This window comes from Candoia aspera, chromosome 2 (assembly GCF_035149785.1).
Source record: "Candoia aspera isolate rCanAsp1 chromosome 2, rCanAsp1.hap2, whole genome shotgun sequence".
Lineage (NCBI taxonomy): Eukaryota > Metazoa > Chordata > Lepidosauria > Squamata > Boidae > Candoia > Candoia aspera.
The window spans coordinates 11,238,936-11,261,853 of record NC_086154.1 but is presented as its reverse complement, the minus strand read 5'-3'; the positions used below and the strand labels follow the sequence as shown (position 1 = coordinate 11,261,853).

At 44.9% G+C, this 22,918-nt stretch overlaps 2 protein-coding genes across 2 annotated transcripts in view; both read left to right on the top strand.

Annotated features, from left to right (window-relative positions):
- The window catches only part of AGPAT1 (1-acylglycerol-3-phosphate O-acyltransferase 1), a 170,391-nt gene that overhangs the window by 66,774 nt on the left and 80,699 nt on the right, over window positions 1-22,918 (top strand). The window lies entirely within an intron of this gene.
- On the top strand, window positions 8,149-20,412 carry LOC134492156 (G-protein-signaling modulator 3-like). The gene is made up of 5 exons (XM_063296331.1): window positions 8,149-8,299; window positions 13,166-13,313; window positions 14,925-15,072; window positions 17,814-17,989; window positions 20,072-20,412. Exons 2-5 carry the CDS (start codon window positions 13,230-13,232, stop codon window positions 20,249-20,251), a joined length of 588 nt encoding a protein of 195 aa, XP_063152401.1. The 5' UTR covers window positions 8,149-8,299; window positions 13,166-13,229; the 3' UTR covers window positions 20,252-20,412.

The following is a 22,918-nucleotide window of genomic DNA, read 5'->3' as shown; positions in this document are numbered from 1 at the left end:
AAGAGTGCCACCAAGAAAGAAAAGGGGGGGGGGGTGCCTGGCCAGCTTTTGACCTCTAGCCCCCTGGCCAGGATACTTGGTGTAACAGCCAGAATTAAGGTTTGCAGCCCACGCAGTCACCCTGCTTGAGCGTCAAGCATTTGGGCTCTGGCCCAGGGCACTGTTTCTTTCACACGCCGTGGCGTGTGATTTGAGGGGCACATATGTGAAATCTCTCTCTAGTCATTTCCACACCCCCGCGCACAGATGGCGGGCAGAACAACACGGCAGGCGGTTGTGCTGCCACGGCACACACATGTGCTGCCCGGCCCGGCCTTGGCTGCTCTACGCCCTGCCCTTTCGCCTCTCTCGAGATCAGGAGATGGAAAATCAGCGTGAGAGTCACCCTCCAGGGAACGCTTGCCGAGGCGGGGGGGACCGTTGGTCTCTGGGTTCAGAGAAGGGCTGCTGCACTTCATCGGCCTGGCAGCTGCTCGGAAGGCAGACAGTCCTCTTCGGTGGTTTCAGTGGTTAGCATCTGAGTTAAGAGACAGGTGGGCGGCTTTTTCGTTTTGTGTTAAATAGTTCTTATTAAAAGATTTTACCTATATAATAAGAAATACATTCAAAGAAAAAAATATAGTGAATGTGAAAAAGAAAAAAGGAAAGGAAGAGACGAAGAAGAAGGGAGATAGAAAAAAGAAAAAGAACAGAACAGAAAACATGAATATATATATATATATATATATATATATATATATATAAAATTTCCCTTCTCACCCCTATGGGTGGTGTGTGTCTTCCTCCACCTCGGGTCCTCTCCAGAGGCCTGGGAGTTTGAGGGTCCTGCGCAGGATCTCAGCTGTTCCTAGCACTGCACTCTTCTGGACAGAGAGCTCTGATGTTGCTCCTGGGATCTGTTGGAGCCCCTCTCCCAGCTTGGGGGTCACAGCCCCAAGTGCCCCTACCACCACTGGGACCACTTTGGCCTTCACTTTCCACATCCTCTCAAGTTCCTCCTTCAGAACCCGGTTCAAATCCCGGCTGTACCTACTTTACCAGTAGGGGCCCTTGGGCAAAGACCCCCTAACGCTTCACCTGCCCACCTCAAATATGAGAGTGACACAAACTAAGAGAATCATGCCAGCTTGGACGTCACCCAGATTAACAAGGTCCACGTCAGATGCTGGGGAACCAGGACAATCTGACGATAAGTGGGCTACTGGAACAAACCATACATGGGCGAGACAAGAGACCCTGGGAAAATATATATAATATAAATATAAATATAAATATTTAAATATTTAAATATTTAAATATTTAAATATTTAAATATAAATATAAATATAAATAAAAAGAAGTGGCTTCCAATCTTCCTCTTGGCAGTTATACACACAGTACAATTCTAATCAAACCTCTCTCTCTCTCAAAGATTACATCATAATTCCCTTCTTTCTATAACCTATTCCTTCTAATCATCAAAACCATAAGTCACAAAATCATTTTCTTTTTTACGCAAAAAGTCCATAAGGGGTTTCCAGTCACTGATGTATATCAATAATGACCTTTCTCTAATCAAAGAAGTCAGTTTCTCCAGTGGGCAGCTTTTTTCGGTCAGAGCATGGCTGTTGTTGTTCATATTGCCATCATCACCATCGTCGTCATCATCATCATCATCATCCCTCCTCCTCCTCCTCCTCTCCATCCTGTCAACAAGTGATGGTTCCTGGCTGACTACATCCACCCCCCCAAGCCCCAGAGCCAGCGTGGGGCGATGGTGAAGGTGCTGGGCTAGGCGTGGGGCGACCCAGGCTCTGAAGCTTTCTGGGCACTCTGGACCCATCCCTCTCTCTACGTTCAGTCGGGATGTCATGGCAGGAAAATAGGAGGAAGAAGTGTTAACCGGCACTACTTTGCGCTTCAAGTGTGCATCAAAAATAAATAAGGGCGTGTGAAGGTGTGTCTGAGAGTGGGTTTGTTTTGCTCGCATTTGTTTTAAAGATCTCAACTGATATGCGAGGGAGTAGGGATAACTGGGAGTAAAGATACATGGTGGAATTTGACAGCTAAGTATTAAATTAGTTAAAAGTAATAATACTGATATTTAATTAAGAATCGCTCCTCCTGGTTTTAAAAACTTTGGCTGAGGCTGCAGCTGCTTTGGCAGCAAAACCAGAAATTCCCTCAGGGAATCTGGGCCAGTCCCTCCCTCTCAGCCCCATCATGGTTTACTGAAGATGTTGGACTAGGAGTGGGGAGACCCCAGTTCTGGTCCCCCTCCGCCATGGAGGCTCCCTCGGGGACTCTGGGCCTGTTACTTTTATCCCGGCCTACCTCATAGTTAGCTCCCCATGTAAGATGGCTTGAGCTCCTGAAGGGAAGGTGGGCTATAAATCAAATAAATAAGTTATAAAGTTATAAAGCTTAAGCAGGGTTGGGCTTTATTTGTAGTTGAATAGGAGACTACTAGGAAAGACCAGGTTATAGACACTAGACTGAGAAATTGAAAAACAAAAATCCCAGAAGGCTGTGGGAAACTGCTTCCAATCTGCTGCCATGAAAGTCAAGCATGACTTAAAAAAGACTTTACATCATCATCATCATCATCATTATCATCATCATCCCATTGAAAATTGCAGGAGTAATGATGGCAATGAGGCAACATTGGAATGGGTGGGGGCTCTTTTTTCAATTTTGGCTGCTTAGCACTGTTTGTTGTTTATTCATTTAGTTGCTTCCAACTCTCCGTGACTTCATGGACCAGCCCACGCCAGAGCTCCCTGTCGATCGTCAACACCCCCAGCTCCCCCACGGACGAGTCCGTCACCTCTAGAATATCATCCATCCACCTTGCCCTTGGTCGGCCCCTCTTCCTTTTGCCCTCCACTCTCCCTAGCATCAGCATCTTCTCCAGGGTGTCCTGTCTTCTCATTATGTGGCCAAAGTATTTCAGTTTTGCCTTTAATATCATTCCCTCAAGTGAGCAGTCTGCCTTGATTTCCTGGAGGATGGACTGGTTTGATCTTCTTGCAGTCCAAGGCACTCTCAGAATTTTCCTCCAACACCACAGTTCAAAAGCATCGATCTTCCTTCGCTCAGCCTTCCTTATGGTCCAGCTCTCGCAGCCATATGTTACTATGGGGAACACCATTGCTTTAACTATGCGGACCTTTGTTGTCAGTGTGATGTCTCTGCTCTTAACTATTTTATTGAGATTTGTCATTGCTCTTCTCCCAAGGATTAAGCCTCTTCTGATTTCCTGACTGCAGTCAGCATCTGCAGTAATCTTTGCACCTAGAAATACAAAGTCTTTCACTGCCTCTACATTTTCTCCCTCTATTTGCCAGTTATCAATCAAGCTGGTTGCCATAATCTTGTTTTTTTTGAGGTTTAGCCGCAAGCCAGCTTTTGCACTTCCTTCTTTCACCTTCATCATAAGGCTCCTCAGTTCCTCTTCGCTTTCAGCCATCAAAGTGGTATCATCTGCATATCTGAGATTGTTAATGTTTCTTCCAGCGATTTTAACTCCAGCCTTGGATTCCTCAAGCCCAGCATGTTGCATGATGTGTTCTGCGTACAAGTTGAATAGGTAGGGTGAGAGTATACAGCCCTGCCGTACTCCTTTCCCAATCTTAAACCAGTCCGTCGTTCTGTGGTCTGTTCTTACTGTTGCTACTTGGTCGTTATACAGATTCTTCAGGAGGCAGACAAGATGACTTGGTATCCCCATACCACTAAGAACTTGCCACAATTTGTTATGGTCCACACAGTCAAAGGCTTTAGAATAGTCAATAAAAAAGAAACAGATGTTTTTCTGAAACTCCCTGGCTTTTTCCATTATCCAGCGGATATTGGCAATTTGGTCCCGAGTTCTTCTGCCTTTTCTAAACCCAGCTTGTACATCTGGCAATTCTCGTTCCATGAATTGCTGAAGTCTACCTTGCAGGATCTTGAGCATTACCTTACTGGCATGTGAAATGAGTGCCACTGTTCGATAGTTTGAACATTCTTTAGTGTTTCCCTTTTTTGGTATGGGGATCTAAGTTGATTTTTTCCAATCTGATGGCCATTCTTACGTTTTCCAAATTTGCTGGCATATAGCATGCATTACCTTGACAGCATCATCTTGCAAGATTTTGTTCAGCTGGGATGCTGTCGTCTCCTGCTGACTTGTTATTAGCAATGCTTCTTAAGGCCCACTCAACCTCACTCTTCAGGATGTCTGGCTCTAGCTCACTGACCACACCATCAAGGCTATCCCCGATATTGTTATCCTTCCTATACAGGTCTTCTGTATATTCTTGCCACCTTTTCTTGATCTCTTCTTCTTCTGTTAGGTCCTTGCCATCTTTGTTTTTGATCATACCCATTTTGGCCTGGAATTTACCTCCGATGTTTCTAATTTTCTGGAAGAGGTCTCTTGTCCTTCCTATTCTATTGTCTTCTTCCACTTCCACGCATTGTTTGTTTAAAAATAATTCCTTATCTCTTCTGGCTAACCTCTGGAATTTTGCATTTAATTGGGCATATCTCCCCCTGTCACTGTTGCCTTTTGCTTTCCTTCTTTCTTGGGCTACTTCTAGTGTCTCAGCAGACAGCCATTTTGCCTTCTTGGTTTTCTCTTTCTTTGGGATGTATTTTGTTGCCGCCTCCTGAACAATGTTGTGAACTTCTGTCCATAGTTCTTCCGGGACCCTATCTACTGAGTCCAGTCCCTTAAACCTATTCTTCACCTCCACTTCATATTCCTTAGGAATATTAGTGAGCTCATATCTAGCTGATCTGTGGGTCTTCCCTAATCTCTTTAGTCTGATCCTAAATTGTGCAAGAAGAAGTTCATGATCTGAACTACAGTCAGCTCCAGGTCTTGTTTTTACCGACTGTATAGATGTCTGCCACCTTTGGTTGCAAAGGATGTAGTCAATCTGATTTCGGTGTTGTCCATCTGGTGAAGTCCATATATAAAGCCGTCTCTTAGGTTGTTGGAAGAGAGTGTTTGTTATGCAGAGTGAGTTGTCTTGGCAAAATTCTATCAGCCTATGTCCTGCTTCGTTTTGTTCTCCCAGGCCATGCTTACCTGCAATTCCAGGTGTCATTTGACTGCCCACCTTAGCATTCCAGTCTCCCATGATGAAAATAACATCTCTTTTAGGCGTGTTGTCCAGTAGGTGCTGCAGATCCTCATAGAACCGCTCTACTTCAGCTTCTTCAGCATTTGTGGTTGGGGCGTATATTTGGATCACTGTGATGTTAGATGGCTTGCCCTGAATTCGAATTGAGATCATTCTATCATTTTTTGGATTGTATCCAAGCACTGCTTTAGCCACTTTACTAATAATTATGAAGGCTACTCCATTTCTTCTGTGGTCCTCTTGTCCGCAGTAGTAGATCTGGTGGTCATTTGATGTGAAGTGGCCCATTCCAGTCCATTTCAGTTCACTGACGCCCAGAATGTCTATCTTTAATCTTGACATCTCACCAATAACCACATCCAATTTGCCCTGGCTCATAGATCTTACATTCCAGGTTCCAATGGTGTGTTGATCCTTAGAACATGGGATTCGCCGTTCACCACCAGCACCGTCGGCCGCTAGCCGTCCTTTCGGCTTTGAGCTAGCTGCGTCATCACGTCTGGGGCTAGTTGAGCTCATCCTCTGTTCCTCCCCAGTAGCATTTTGACCATCTTCCGACCTGGGGGTCTCATCTTCCGATGGTATACCGACATATCTCTGGTTGTACTGATCCATTTAGTTTTCACAGCAAGAATACTGGGGTGGGTTGCCATTACCTTCCCCAGGGATCGTGTTTAGTCTGACCTCTCTGTCATGACCTTCCCGTCTTGGGTGGCCCTTCACGGTTTAGCTCCTGGCATCATTGAGGTGCTCAAGCTCCAGCACCACGACAAGGTAAAGATCCTTTGCTGAAGGCTTAGCACTGGGGGATTCTTATTATTATTCTTATTCTTATTTTTACTTTAAACTGTACCAATTTGCCATCTTCCACATACTTTTGAGCACATTGCTGCAAGTCAGGAAGCCAGAAAATGGCCCATTTGCAGAGAACCAGATGGTAGAAGACTGGCTGAGAGCACCACAGACTAGGGCTGTCTAGATATGGTGGACTACAGCCCCCAGAATTCCCAAGCAGTATGCTAACTTGGAATTCTGGAACTTGTAACCCAACACACTGGTGGGGGGAGAATATGACTGGAGTAAGTTAGAATAGTCTGTGGTAGACTACAACCCCCAGAATTCCCAAGCAGTATACTAACTGAGAATTCTGGGAGTTATACAGGTAGTCCTCACTTAACAACCATTCATTTAGTGATGGTTCGGACTTACAACAATGTTGAAAAAAGCTACTTATGACCAGTTCTCCCACCACTGCAGTGTCCCTGAGGTCACGTGATCACAATTTGGGCACTTGGCAACCAGTTTGCATTTACGACAGTTGCCGTGTCCTGTGGCCACGTGATCACCATTTCTGACCTTCCTGGCTGGCTTCTGGCAAGCAAAATCAATGGGGAACCACATGGTTCGCTTGGGGAGCCATGTGGTTTGCTTAGCGCCTGCAGTGATTCGCTTAACAACTGCCACAAAAAAGGTTGTAAAATTGGGTCAGATTGGCTTAATAACCACTTGGCTTAGCAACCAAAATTCCAGTCCCAATTGTGTTCATTAAGCAAGGACTACCTGTAACCTATCGGGGAGGGGCAGATCAGATGGGGGGAAAACAAATTGTTTCAAAAGTCACATTCAGCCACCAAATTTTGGCAGAGTAGTTTCTGGCACGTGGGGAGGGAGGGAAGAAGAAACACTCTGGTGAGACAAATGTGGCCCTTAGGAGCTATTTGCTCACTCCTGATTTCCAAGGATCAAGTACCAGCAAAGAAAAATCTCTTCCCGAGACTATGGAGAAACCCTGCCAGTCAGGAAGGAATAGACTGACTGACTTATTTATTTGTGAACTTGCCTCTGCTCAGCCCTTCTTTCCCTTATAAACAAGGGCTGTGTTTTTGCCTGTGGAAAATGGATTGGTCGATTGTAATTTATTCATTTAATCAATCAAGTCATAGCACTGATTTATATTTGACAGTAATTGAAGCCGGTTAGGTTTTATTTGTTTGTTTGTTTGTTTGTTTGTTTATTTGATGGATTGCTTCAATCTGTACAGCTGCCAGTCTCAAACCAGCGACTCTGTAGTGACTAATTGCTAGTATTGAAAGAGCAACGGCAGGGAATCACGTAGAAAACATCTACTTCCTGAAACATCTAGAAATAGCAGAGATCATCCCGGAGGCTAATCTCATGAGCTCTCCAGTAAGAAGAGCTTGGCAACAGATGTGGCTAAGAAAGCTTCCTCTTTGACCTTTGTGTTTCTGTGTTTTCTCTTCTGATGAAAAGTTTTCCCTCCAGATAATAAATGGGGCTCATCTTACATTTGCTGAGTCATGGAAGCAGATGGGTTGTTTTCTGGCCCATCTTTGGGGTGGGAGACATTGTTTAAAGTTCAGAGGATCCTTCTTTTGGGGTATGTATATTGAATATAATTGGTGCTTATATGGTTTCGATCTGCGTCAAGCCTCGTCTGCGGTGTTGTTTGAGGACTTCGGAACTAAGGAATTTGCCAAGGTCTTAACTTGCTGGATTTAATCTACTTATTCTCAGTTTTGAATGTACGAAGTCCACGTGTGCATGGAGCAGTGTTTCTCAAGCGTGGCAACTTTAAGATGTGTGGGCTTCAACTCCCAGAATTCCCCAGCTGAAGTCCACACATCTTAAAGTTGCCAGGTTGAGAAACACTGGCATGGAGGGTTCTAACAACCCATCTAACCCCTGAAGTGAACGGTATATCAAATGGTGAGGCCTAGAGAAAGCTCAGACTGGTCCCAGCATGCTGCAGACGTGTCACGGGAAAGACGTGGGCTCCCCCTAACCATCTTCCCCCCACCCTGAGCGTCTGCGAAGGAGGAAGCGGTTGTGGAAACTGCAGGTTGAGCAAATCAAGGAAGAAAGCGAGCAATCCCCACACCTGTCTCTTTCCTCCGTTGCTCTGGCCAGCCCTGGGAGGGATGGGGAGGCGCGCGAGAAAAGCAGCAGCAAGAACAGGAAGCCGTGGTTTCCCGTGTAGAAACCGAGGCGTAGCCAGGCAGGCTGAGAGGCAGCGGAAGCAGCCGCAGTAGGAGAAGCTCTCACAGCAGCCATCCAAATGAGCTGAGATGGAGGGAGGCCAGTTGCCAGCAAGCCCAGAGCGAGAACCAAGGGGATGATGGGGTGCTGCCGGAAATTGCCAGCGGCGTGACTGCAAGGGGACCAGAAAGGTGAGGGGTGGGGTGCTGAAACGCCAAAGAGAATTGCTCCATCAAGTTGACTTTGTTTGCAGGCAAGGTATTCTCCTGCGTAGGAGGTTCTCAGGAGGCCTCTTGGCCTGGGACCTTAGGCCATGGCTCCCACCCACCATCTTCCAGATGTTTTAGGGTACGATCCCATCCTTCTGAGTCAAGAGCCAAAATCTGTGAAGACCCAGTTCTTCCACCAGGCGTTGGGTCAGGATGGGGTTTGAGCTGTGAGGATGTTTGATCTGGTGCCTGGGGGTGGAGGGTACCTTTGCTTTTGACCATGTTTTATGGGTTGTGGTGAGCCACCGAGAGTCGTTGTATGAGATAGGTAGCCATCTAAGTCCTGGGACTAACTAACTAAATAATAAATAAATAAAACCAGATGGTGGAAGACTGGCTGAGAGAGGGCTCTCTAGATAGGATGGACTATGTACAGCCCCCCAAATTCCCAAGCAGTGCCCCAACACATGGGGGAAAAGACGGGGGAAATGTTGGCATAGTCAATCCTACGGCACTGGAAGTTTTTCCTGCAAATGCTCGCACAGAGAGTCAAAGAGGCAGACGTTGTGGTATTTGGCTGTTGAGAGCTGTGGATCTTTATTAACCAGGTTGCTAATGCAAGGCCAAATTGGGAACATGGTATGTAGGAACTGGGGCTTGAAATCTTTGCCCCATCGTGGCTTCATCAAATCTGGGCCATCTTGTGCCTCCAGTTTGTAAAGAAGAGAAAATATTACAGTATTCTAACATGCTAGCTGGGAGGAAGGCTTGATTTGATCAGGTTTAGGGCAGAGCAAAGACCTCCCCCCCGTTTGATCTGACCAAATGAGGGACTGAATCATCATCATCATCAACACTGGAACAAGGCCAAACAAGCCACTAGCTTGTCCCCGTGAAATACACATCTGTGCAATTGTCACATCTGTGTAATTGTCACGGCATAACCTACAGGTGGCAGGGAAGTTGTGATCTTTCCTATACTGGGAGTGAAGCAAAAGGAAAACCAGCATACTGGGTTTTAAGGTTCAAAATCCAGGCAATTTATGCTGAATACCACCTCAGGTAAGATAATTTATGAATCTCCCCTCCCAAAGGAACTGTTTGTTGCTATTGTTAAGATCAAAGTGATTCTGAACATGTTCAGAAAACACTTCACTTTCATAAAAAGAAGGCAGTAGAAATGCCGATATTTCTGGCCAGGACGGCCTATGTGTGTGGCTGTTTGGGGTATTTTAAAGAGAATGCAAGGGTGATAGCACTGGAGCCTTCCCAAAATCCCACTTTCTTGTCATCCTACATACCCCTTGGATTACAGTTCCAGCGTACACGGTCAGCATGGCCATTTCAGTGAATATCACTGACATTGTAGTCCACCAGATTCAGACAGAACTAGATTGAGGAAGTCTGGTTTACCAGGGAACTCATTATTTGAACGTGAATCCCTAATAGTGGCAAAACAACACAATCCGGGCCACAAGGTTGACCAACAGCTGGTTTGGAGAGAAACTAAGATTTGTAGGACAAATCATCCATCTAAAAAAAATCGGGGGGGGGGGAGAATTTAACTGGAAGAAAAACACTTTAAAAATCCTGTCCTATTAAGGCTAGTCTTAAACTAGCAAGAGGAAAAAGGGAATTGAATGGATTATCGTGGAAGGGGATTCTTTATTTCTGGGATACTGTTGATTTGCAGGAATAGTTTATACTGCAACATTTTGCTGCTGTTCCCCTTTTTATGATATATTTCCATCCTGGCCACTGGCCGTATTGCACACAACAGTTTCTATGTATGAAAAAAGGGTGAGAGAGAAGAAGTCAGGCAGTTTTGCAGAGAACCGCATGTTGTGTGTGTTCAGAACACAGGTAGTCCTTGTTTAACAATGCTAGTTGGGACCAGAAACTCCATCATTAAGCGATGCAGTCGTAAGTCAAAAAACCACATGGCCGCCCCGCTTAGCAACAGCAGTTCCAGAAGTCCCAGTTGCTGTCGTTAAGTGAGGTCCTCATGTGACCATGACTTCTGTCTTCCCCATTGACGTTGCTTGTGGGAAGCCAGCTGGGAACATTGGAAATCGCGATCATGTGACCGTGGGACCCTGCAACAGCTGTAAAAACAAGGTCTGGTTGTAACTACCACTTGTTCAGTGCCATTGTAAGTTTGGTTGCTGAACGAGTGGTCGTTAAACAAGGACTACCTGTAAAGTTGTTTCTGTTGTCTCAATGTCTAACAAGTTTCAAAGGGTCTTCCTAGCATTAATAAATGAACTGGGGTATTGTGCCCATGAGATTGTGTGTGTCCGTGTGTGTATAGAACCCCCCGCCCAAATCAGGCCCAAATTACATTAAATGTTCAAATTGGTTGCCATTTTCTTCTGAACACTTCCTTACCCATTCAGTGCATGAGCTTTGAACATTCCTAAGTACAGTAACATTTTTCTGAAAAAAAAATTAATAATATTAATTATTATTTAATTAAATGTACTGGCCACCCAACTCCAGTGGACTCTGGGCAGCATACAAAATTAGGGAAAACATAAAAACAGCTAAAAACATTGAATCAAACAGACAGCCCAGACTAAGATAATCTAATAGACAGCAAAAAAACACAAAACAAAACAGGGGCCATTGAACAAATACTACACAAATAATGAACATATTGTGATTGGCTTATGGGGCCTGACTTTTGGCACACTACACACACACACACAGACCCATAAACACATACATACAAACAAACATGCATACCCACCTAGACACACACAGTGTTGTGACTCACCCTAGACTCACCGATAAAACTCCTTGTTGCGCATGTTTAGCTCTTAACTAGAGAGAAGAGGCAGGACAGGAATCAGGCTGAAAAACTGTGTGAGTCCAAGTGACAGCTAGACAGCCACTAGTCTGGGATGCTCTACAGCACTTGGGGTTCCAGCATGTGGAAGGAGTTGATGCTCTCAGTGGCCCTTCTGCCCTACAAGTCTATGGAAAAGGCCTCAGAGGCTTGGCATCATTACGGCCTGTGTACGGAAGGCAGAATGTCCACCAGAGTCACTTGCGCAACAGATGCTGAAATCTCTTCTTCTGAGCCAGTCTTTCTCAATCTCAGCAACTTGAAGATGTGTGGGCTTCAACTCCCAGAATTCCCCAGCCAGCCTATTTTAAAATAGCCAAGACTGAGAACAACTGTTCTGTTTTTTTACTACAGCTACAGAAGCCCTTTCATTCTCCCAACCCCTCCAGAATTAGTTGCTAACTGCACATCAGCTAGGAAATTGAAACACCAAAATGCATCTCCATGCAAAGAAAAGGATCATATCCTGAAAATCTGATCCTAGGATAGTTCTTAACTACTCAAGAGGAGGGTATGAAAAATAAGGCAAAATATGTAAGCCCTAAATCTCCTATTAAACTAAAACCATTTCTTTAATTTTTATGTTCTCCTCCTGGTTTAGGTAGTCCTTATCGAGTTGGGCAGTGTTGTTATTGCTTTATTTAATAAACAAGCAAATAAATAATACTCAAGTTTACCAAGGCTGCCATGTGAACTTATTTGTAGTCCTGCTTGATTAATAATAGGCAGTTGCAATTTTCCTGTTTGCGTCTTTCCCCAGCACATTGATATTTCTGTATTCTTATGATGTTTATCATTTTCTATACCACCTTGAGTCTTTTGGAATTGGTAGTCTTATACTTCTAATAAATAATATCAACAACAACAATAATGAAATAAGATCCACTAAAACCAGTTATCTGAATTGCTAGTTTCAGGTAGTCCTCAACTTACCACCACAACCGGGACTGGAATTTCTGTCACTAAGTGAGTCACTCCCAATTTTATGACCTTTTTGCCTCAGCTGTTAAGCGAATCACATGGTTGTTAAGTGAATCTGGCTTCTCCCATTGACTTTGCTTGTCAGAAGCTGGCTGGGAAGGTCACAAATGGCAGTCATGTGATCCCAGGACGCTGCAACCATTGTAAATACATGCCAGTTGCCAAGCACCTGAATTTTGATCACATGACTGCAGGGACGCTGTGATGGTCGTAAGCGTGAGGACCGGTTGTAAGTCACTTTTTTCAGTGACGTCATACCTTCGAACAGCTGCGAAATGAATGATTGTAAGTCGAGGCCTACCTGTACAAATACTTAAGGTCAGGGACAGATGGTCGTGGAGAAAATCTATCTGTGTGGATGCTAGGAGATGAAAACAATGATGGCATATCATCAATCAATCAATCAGTCTGCTGTTAAAAAGGCACCAGAGCAGTGTTTGCAGGGGGAAAGGGCAACACTGTTTGAAGGAAGCCAAAAATATGAATATGCTCACTTAGCCTCTGCCAGCTTTTAGCTAACCTGCTCCTGTGTCTTCAACAACTTGATCAGGCAGCTGAAACAGACAATAGGGGTTTTTTCCCTCCTGCTTCAAAAAAACTTGGCGGCGGCTGCTTTTCACCCAGGTGAATCACTATTAAAGGGCCAGGAGCAGGAAATGACTTTTTTCCCTGGTAACTTGGCAACCCTCATGCCATTTCTTTGTAGAGTTGCCTCTCCCTTCCATTAATTGTCTCCCTAATTGTTCTAATTGTAAATTTACAGGGCAAGGTGCCAATGTGTTTGTGTATATTTCTCCCTGCCGCACCAAAGAATATGATTTATGCTTATATTTAAATGCGTAAGTGCTGATGGTAATATATGCCTGAATTAACAGCACTTGGAAGCAGTTCTGATTTATACGGAGCAAACTTTATCTAAATTCATAAACATGCAGACCCATCCATTCCCTCGGAACTAGGAACTATATGCCTGAAATTGTGGAATAAGACCAAATCTGTTTCCTTCTTCTTTCTTGTAGCAAACCAGAAATACCTTCTTCGTAAAAGAATCTTCAGGCACTCTGTTGGGAGCAAGCAAAGAAAATGGAGCATGAAATGAATGCAATAGAAAAGGAAAAGGCACCACCAGAGAGTAATGTTTCTGATGCAAGAACTGCGGGAAAACGGGTAAGTGAAGGCGTGTTATGCAAACACTATCATTCTCGATCGCTTGAGGGAGGCTGTAGCATAGGATGAACTGCCCAGTGTGCAAAAGTACAAATTAAAAACATACGAAGAGGCAACTTTTCTCTGAACAGTAGTGAGGAATGGGCTAAGGGGGAGAGATGGAATATGGCTGGAAAAGAAAAGAATGAATTGGCACTTTAAGAAAACAAAGAACAGCCTTCCTCAATGTCATGCCTTCCAGATGTGGTAGCACTTAAATTCCTGGAATTCCTCAGTCATCTGGGGATAGTGGCCCCAAAAATCTGGAGTGGTGTTTTCCAATCTCGGCAATGTTAAGGTGCATGGACTTCAACTCCCAGAATTCCCCAGCCATTATGCTTCTGGGTGAGCCTGGAAAAAGATGCTGCTGCTTTAAAGAGGCTCAACAGCTCATTAAACCAGCTGCATCTTTTTTCAGGCTCATGAAGAAGAGAGGTGTTGTGCTCCCGCAATGTCCTAACCACTTCTCCCAAACTGTTTTTGGGAAAGAACTCAGGGGTCTGCAAAAGAGTTCATTCTGAACCATTTCAAGGACAAAACCATGCAAGATTCTGAGCATTTTGGGAGTGTTCCTGGCTCAAGCCAGCCCACTTCACACTTGAAACAGCAGTTTTGCATGGTGAGTTTTATCCAGTTTTTCACTCACAGTGATTCAGAATGAAACATCTCCTACTATGAAGACTAAGTTTAGGGTTTTCACCTGCATTATTTCCTCAGAAAATAGCTTGTGCCTTTAATAACAATGCAGCAGATAGAAATGCTGCTGATTTGATTCTCAGATGGTTTTACTTTACAGTAACTGTTTCCAGAGGAGGAACCTGGGGCCTTCCAGGTGGGGCTAAATGGGGCCAAAGGTGGGACTAAATTTTTATTTGTAAACCTCCCAGTCACTTCCACAGTGAGATGGGCAGTGTATAAATTTGATGAATGGATTACAAGTCCCAGCATCCCAGGCTAGCAAGGACAATAGCATTTGTTGGAAGATGTAATTTGGTTCCCCAGGGGCCTGTAGGTTCCTGATGACCAACTTGTTAGCCATCTATCCATGTCTTTTCCAAGCCTTTGAGCTTGTGGGCTGAGGTGATGGGAACTGCAATGCAACTCGTTTGGAAGGTGCCAGCTTCAGGAGAGCTGGACATTTTGCATTTCCCTGTAAAAAGGATGAAGCCATGGGAGCAATCTGAAGTTGTCTTCTTACATAAGTATCTTTGCCTGTCTTCCTCCTATGCTTTGATCTGCATCCAGTAACAATTGTTATGTTTTTATCACATCCTTCCTTTAAGATGTTTAGAAAAGGACAGACGGCGTCTTCTCAGCACCACCATCCCATCCCTCAGCGGTGGCAAATATGACTTCTTATTTATAAGTTTTTGAAATGTGCCTCCTGCCCTTCCAAACCAGGTTTTCCCGGGCAGTAAGGCCTTGTAGGGCAGGTGTCAAGTCCTCTAACAAGATTCTAAAACAATTAGAACATACAACAATACTCCAGTCAAAATGCAACCCACTAGAGTGTACTCGGAGAAGCACCTCATTCCATCTATGCCTTTTCTCTCTCCTGTTTTTCTCATCCAGAGCCTCTCTTCTCAAGTTGATTTCAGTGCTCTGCCAAGCCAGGGTGCTATTTTGCGTTCAAAGCAAAGAATTCGGAAGCATGCACCTGCCAGGCCTTGGAAATCTCTGCCCCCTACTCCTACAGGATTACTAGAGAATGACCAGACAGGTAAGAAAGACCGGCGCATTTGCCCACTCTCATTTCTTAACATCAGGATTGCCATTGATTGACAAATCTGAGCTATTTTCATGTTGTATATAGTTAAAATATTGTCATTATTCTCATTTTATTATATGAATAAGAATATAAAAACTATATGAAAGGTGAAACTGATTGCAGTAACTCACATTCCAAGAAGGCCTCTGCGTGACACACAGCTCCCATGGGCATCCCTAAGAAAGAAATTGGGTGGAGAAATAGGATTGCTTTTTTTGGAAATGCCCAGAAAAATAGACAAAAAGTAAACAGGTTTTATAGAGATGCCTAGGTGGCTGGTGAGGGAAATAGTGGGAACCTTAGCCATATGACTTCTGGCCCTCATGACAGCCATTTTGTGAGCATGCCCACAACATAATCTCAACTCTCCAAATATACCAGCTGGTTCCAAAAGTTTGCTTATCCCTGATCTGGAGCCATTCATAACAATCTTTCTATCCATATTATGGATGCTCCTTAGCAGATTTTTTGCATTTCGAATACCTGTTCAAGACCACAGGAGTAGGAGAGGGAGTTGTGTTACCTCTTTTTTCCAAGTCAATTGGTTTTGAACTGTGGGGTTGGAGGAAAATTCTGAGAGTGTCTTGGACTGCCAGAAGATCAAACCAGTCCATCCTCCAGGAAATAAAGCCAGACTGCTCACTTGAGGGAATGACACTAAAGGCAAAACTGAAATACTTTGGCCACATAATGAGAAGACAGGACACCCTGGAGAAGATGCTGATGCTGGAGGGCAGAAGGAAGAGGGGAGAGTGGAGGGCAAAAGGAAGAGGGGCCAACCAAGGGCAAGGTGGGTGGATGACATTCTAGAGGTGACGGACTCGTCCCTGGGGGAGCTGGGGGTGGCAACAACCAACAGGAAGCGCTGGCGTGGGCTGGTCCATGAAGTCATGAAGAGTCGGAAGCGACTAAATGAATAAACAACAACAACAACATCTGACAGAAGCTGAAAGCCAACTGCTTAAGAAAACAAGAGCAGTTATTTTCTCACTTCCTAATTATAGCATAAGTTCAGTTTCTTAAAAAAGCTTTTGGGGAACCCTCCTCAGTTGTGCAACAGAAACGTCCGGCATTTTGTATGAATTGAGGACTAAGCCAATTTAGTTTGAAGTGGCAGTGATTAAAATTTCCACAAGATGCAACTTTTACACTACTTTCAGAAACTTCCCTTGCACAATTCTTTTTTTTACTTTTTCGAAAGAATGTGTTCATGTGCAACCAAGTAAGAGGAACCTTGGAGTGTCTGAGGGCTGCATTTAATGCTTTGGGGATAAAGCCATCTCAGGCACCTGGGGGCAGGACTGGAATTTTCATTTTTTTCCCATGCTGGCTGAGGAATTCTGGGAGTTGAAGTCCACACACCTTGCAGTTGCTGAGATTGGGAAACACTGCTGTAGAGAGTAAGGAAGATGACCTTGATGAAACTCTGCAGGAACTATTACCTAGGCAAAAGGGGCTGAAACATTTTTTAAGTCCAGAGCAACGGGATAACATTCAGAAGCGGCTCAGGCAGACACCTCCCTGATTCACTGGTGTATAAGGAGGAGGGGAGGGATAACACAGACTTGCAGGATTGTATTATTACAGCCAATCTCAATAAAAGTAGTTTTAGCCTTCCTGTGGAGTTGATTTCCTGGTCTGGTTTACCCAGTGGGGCTGGCAGTTTGTTACCTCAAAATGGTGAAAAGCCAAGGGGCTGATCTTTGACAATTGTCCACAGAAGGGGCCCAGGACCACAAACAAGGGACTCAGATGGTTCATTTCTCCCCCTGATACATTAGTAGGAATTTCTGAAATTAAAAGGAGAAGCTATTTTTAATTTCTAGTGAGAAGGCATCTGTGAGCGTATCCCTTTTAATAAGATGGGTTAGTCTGAAAAGGAGCTACCAAGCTCCTCCTGATTTTTTGGCTATCATAGAGAAACACAACCCGCCTCCTAGACAAATGCCTTATTTTTAATGCAAGTTGTTCAAAGAGGCTATTATTACTGATCGTGAATGAACATCACTGTAAATATCAATGATATTGTGCCTAATCTGGCTCTGCAACAACCTTCAGGGGCATAATGACTGTCACTTTAAGGGAGAGGTGACTGTTAAAAGCTCAGACACATCCAGACTTTCTCTTCTATGAAGGTGTGATCTCCAGAAACCAGGCTGAGAATTAAAAAGCCATTTCCCTTGAAATGTTCTTCTCTTAGGAAGCCCAGAAATAGAGTGGGCTCTTGCCCTCCACGCTCCCATTTTGCAAAGAGATGCTCTTCACCACCGCCACCCCTCCAAAACCCTGCAGATATTTTATTCCTGGTTGTTTTGTTGAAGGGGCTTCTTTGAAAGGGGGTCCAAAATCATTACCCAAGATTCCCTATCCAGGATTCTCTCAGGGACAGTTTCAAATGTGAGTTTTGTGATGCCTTGCCTTAGTTTTCAGTATATGCTTAACCAGGTCAACAGTCAGGGCTTAGTAGCAGCATTCCCACAACACACACAAGTTAGTTAGTTTTAACCCAGGTTGTGGCTGTTGTTTTTGTTGTTGTTTTGCTTTGGTATTGTACAAATCCAACCCCTTGGGGAGAAGATGGTTCGGTGGATTGTGCAAACCCAGAAAAGGGGTGAATTGGATCATTGTGTGGCATGAATTCAGCCAGTGTCCTGTTTTTTGACTTCTTCTTCTCCTCCTTTTCCTTCTTCCAGTCTTCTTCTCTTCTCTGACTTCCCTCCAGGCTGAAGAATTTTTTGACATGGTGGCCACAATCCAGGCCCGGAGGCTCAACGACCAGCGGGCTGATTTCGCCGGGGCTGAAGGTGCAACTGGAGAGAATTCTGGGATATCAGAAGAGCAGCTCTATGACACTATTCTGGCACACCAGGTACATGCCATTGACCCTCCCACATGAGGTCCCGGGGGACTCTTTTCTCTTCATCATTCTCCCGAACGGTCAGATTGTAGATTTAGGGTTTAAGCTGTTGTAATGGGATGGTTTTATGGCTCTATAAATCCTGGAATTATCATAGTGGGAAGGGAAAAGAGGTGCTGCCCTTCACGCATAAATAATAAAATAAATGAATAATAATTCCAGGGTCAGAATTTATTTATTTAATCCATTTCTAAGTCCGCCCCCTCACCAGCAACTCTGGGCAGTGTACGAAGGGATAAATAAATAAACTGACTATAACAACAAAGGATAACCATGCTGGGGAGGAAAACCATGATGTAATTGCATTGAACACCATTAACAATGACAATTACATCACCTTTACACAACCCCACACCCACCTAGCCCAGGATGGAAATGCCATTGTGTATTTAGACAAAAATAGCATGACCCGTGCATAACTGTGTATAATAAATACAACTACAGTATGTAACTGTTAGTACAATTTACTGCTGGTTTGAGATCTATCTATCTCACATACACACATCCACAGCTTTAAAAAAGCTTAAAACTGAACTTTTGGGACACCCTCTGTGTGTGTGTGTGTGTAAAACACACATACACATTCAGCACTGCCTTTTCTCCTTCTTTTCCATCTGCTGAGGGCAGCAGTGGTCAGGGCTATGACAAAAATGCCACAAGAAGATGGAGGATGGGATTTGGGGTGTCCTTCATTGGTCTAGCGATGAAGGCACCGGGCTAGAAACCAGGAGGCTGTGAGTTCTAGTCCCGCCTTAGGCCTGAAAGCCGGCTGGGTGACCTTGGGCCAGTCCCTCTCTCTCAGCCCAAGAGCCAATCAGGCGTGGTAGGAGAGTTCTAGTCCCGCCTTAGGCCTGAAAGCCGGCTGAGTGACCTTGGGCCAGTCCCCCTCTCTCAGCCCAAGAGCCAATCAGACCTGTTTTGGGTTTTTTTTAAACCGTATGGCATAACCGTTCAGTGCTCATGCTGCTTTTTTTCTTGCTGGGAAGTCCTTGTGATGTCCAGCAGCCAGATTTGTAGACTATTTAGCCGTGACAAGTCACGTTGCCCGGGGTGCACCACGAGGAGGCGAGCCTACATTGCACCGAGCTGGGCTGAGGGAAAGTGACTGGCCCAAGGTCACCCAGCCGGCTTTCAGGCCCAAGGCGGGACTAGAACTCACAGCCTCCTGGTTTCTAGCCCGGTGCCTTAAACACTAGACCAAACTGGCTCTCATCAGGCCTGGTATGAGAGTTCTAGTCCCGCCTTAGGCTTGAAAGCTGACTGGGTGACCTTGGGCCAGTCCCTCTCTCCGCCCAAGCCACCTCACAAGGTTGTTGTTGTGGGGAAAATAGGAGGAGGAAGAAGGAGTATTAGATATGTTCCCTACCTTAGGTTATTTATAAAAATAAAGGCGGGATAAAACAAAATATTTTAAAAAAAGCAGGTTCTTCTTAGTTTTAAGCCTGCTGGTGGCCCAGTCCAGGGATATCTCTGGAGGGGTCAAAAAAGTCAGGAGGAAAGCTTTGATCCCTGCTTGTGGCTGCCCACTTGACTTTTCTGCATCTACCTTGGCGGGCAACACTGGCCCAGTTCATCTCTTGGCTTCATTTCCCAGTAAAAAAATCCCACTGTGAAATATCAGCAGTACAAATGGGGTGGAGTGGAGGGAGGGAGGGAGGGAGGGGGTGGGTCTCGGAAGACAAAAGAGGTTAATGGCTACAAGGCTTGATGATCCACTTCTGCCCAAGCCCATATAGCAGTGTTTCTCAACCTTGGCCACTTTAAGATACGTGGACTTCAACTCCCAGAATTCCCCAGCCAGCATGGCTGGCTGGGGAATTCTGGGAGTTGAAGTCCACGTATCTTAAAGTGGCCAAGGTTGAGAAACACTGCCATATAGAGTTGTGTAACAGTTGGAGGTAGCTCAGTTCCTCTTCTGGATCAGAAACATGATGAAATCCTGGGTGATCACTGACTTCCCTCCCCCTGCAAGCAACTTGTTTTTCCCCTCCAGAAACCAGCGGTCGTCCCTAACTCCTTCTCCCTCTTCCACAGAGCCAGCGTCTTGAGGATCAGCGCACAGAGCCTCCTATCCCAGTAGGAATCCAAGGGCTGCTGGATTTACTGCTCACAGCCCAAGGAACCCGCATGGAAGATCAGCGCTCCGCACCTCCTCCTGGCCTTGCTGCCCCCTCCTTGCTAAGAAGACACCCCTCCTTTCTACACGGAGTATGAAACTTCTCCCAAGGGTCCCCTTTCATCACTTGGGATTTCAAGAGACTTTGGACATGGTTAAAAGCTGGAACTGTGTTGACCTCAAACTAAGGTTTGCAGGGACTGAGAAATCAAACGGGGCTATGTTGGAAAACTTTGTACAGGGAAGGTACTATGGCGTGCAGCAAGACTCAGGCTTCAGCCCAACACGGCTTTGCAAATGGCTAATTGTTTACCGGCTACGACTTCTGTCCTTTGGGTGGAGACACCTTCCAACCATCGCTGCCTCCTCCCTGCCAAAAGCCCGTTGTGGCAGTACATTTATAGGGACCGTGAAAAGTCACATGCCATGATTTTAAAGGTTTAGGGGCGGCATGAAAAAGAACCTACTGCTGGTAAAGGGCATGGGAAAAGCCCTATTTGCAATATATGAGAGTCTTAAGATGCTACGAGACTGGATTTAAGCTTAGCATGTTCATCCCCAAAGCATATGCATAACATTTCAGCTAATGCATCCCTGCAGTGGATGAGCTCTTAATTTAGCACTTCTCCTAAATAATTTGCTGATTAGTGCAACCTTTCTGAATCTGGTGGCCTCCAGTTGTGCTGAGCAAGGCCAGGCAGGGTTGGAATCAGGAAAACGGATCAACACATCTAGTAAGTTAGACCTAGAGTTGATTTGAGAACCATGAAATAAATTCAGCTGCTTTCATGTGCTTGCAAAGAAAAGAGGCAGGCTCACGGTCTTCTAATTCTGAAAACATTACGGGCCCTGTTTTATTTTAGAACTTCAGGAAAGTCCTGTTTGATCTGGCCATCAACCCACGTAATCCAGCATTCTGGGTCACTCAGTGGCCCACTGACCACGTTGGGGAAGCTCACAAGTGTAGACGGGCGGGCGAGAGCCTCTTTCCCCTGGTTTTCCCTACTAATGGGGCTGGCTGCTTTTCAGACCTCAGGCCCCACGGCAGTCTCACACAATGCCTAGGTACGGAGTCCCTGCTGTGAGACAGGCAGCCGTATAAACTGTTTAAATAATTAAATCATAGGTACGTCCCACCCCAAATAGTAAAAAAAAAGGGGGGGCTGTCGAAATTACATTGTGTTCCTGTTTGGGGAGAGTACGGTGTTCACGCATGAATCGGTTGCACACGTGAAGTTTTGGAATTTGTAAAATTTGAAGGGAAGGCTTTGGAATCACCTCTTGGGAGTCTTCTGTACATCTTGGCACCCCTAAATGCTAACGGTGCCAACTCTTGTCCTACAGTCCACTGGACTCCAATATGTTGGGAATATAATTCCCAGAATTCAGGGTGGTGTTGTCCTGGTATATCCTGAGTTAAAGGCTCTGTGGTAGGGCCCATGAGTTCCCACTGTCTTTGCACTTTTGTACTTGCCTGGAAGTGGAACCATAATGGAATTTTCTCACCGATTAAACTATTTCCCCCCCTAACATATATAGCACATAAAAGCCAAGAAAACCTGCAGCAGTTTGCCGCTTCTCATTCTTCATGCACAATTGCGCTTCAACGCGGTCGTAATAAATTCTGTTGTGAAGCTACAGCATCGTGGTTCTGTGCAAGAGAAATACACAGTCAGTCCAAGAGCAGGTGGGCAGCTGCAGGGAAGTGAACGGCAAATGAAAGAACAGGTGATGCTGCAGGAAAATAGCAGTGGATGAACAAGCACCACCCGTGTTTGCTCAGAATGAAGCAAGCCCTAATTCCTGATTTATTTTGAAGGAGTGGTGCATGGGTGTAAGCAAACTGTTTCCTCCATTTTGTTCCAGATAAACTAGAAACGGTTTGCTTAGAATTATATCCAGACCTGCGTTCCTCTTTCCTACTCAAAACAAGCTGGGATCGTGACAGAATTTATTGGGGAATAGAAAACCGGGGTCATGGGTTTACCATAATTCTAAATTATTTCTAGTTTGTTTATCTGCTTGCGAGAAAGAGAGATGTAAAACAAGAGTGAATGAGCCGTGCACATGATTATGCTTTGTCCAGGGACATCCGGAATAGTCTGGGGTTATTCTATCTGAATGTGGCCAGTTAATGCACGCTAAAAAGCAGGCAGAGTTTCAATCACACGGTCCTGGCCGCCACCTTGACTTTTTTGACCGTATCCCGTAGACAGCCTTGGTCAGATGTGCCAAGGGAAGATAGGCACTTGCCACTTCCTAGAATTATTTGTGGATTATCGCTGGCTACTTGGCCAAGCCACTTCTTGTTCTTCTGAGGTCAAAATTAGGAGGACAAACAGTGAGGACAGATTGCGGAAAGTAGAAAAAAGTGGGTGGGGTCTGACTCCTCTTGTGATTTCCATTCCCCCCATTCAGTTGCAGAGCATTAAATGGTTTTGTTTTCTAAGAATGACTTTCATTCTTTTCATCGGGCAATTTAAAGATGGACTGATTTGATTTAAATCAATAAATACAGGAGAGTAAAAGAAATTAAGATGGTAGCTGCAACTGTGTCACCGTACTTTCACCTTTTTTGTGTGTTGTGTGTACAACACGCATAACTGGCAGAGAGGCCAGCTTCAAAGAACGTTCCCCTGCTGTTCAGAGCTGCATGGCCCTGAATAATAGTATCCAGAGACTGCAAGGTATGAAAGCAAGGCTGCATCAACCTGTAGCAGCCTATAGATCAGTGTTTCTCAACCTCAGCAGCTTTAAGCTGTGTG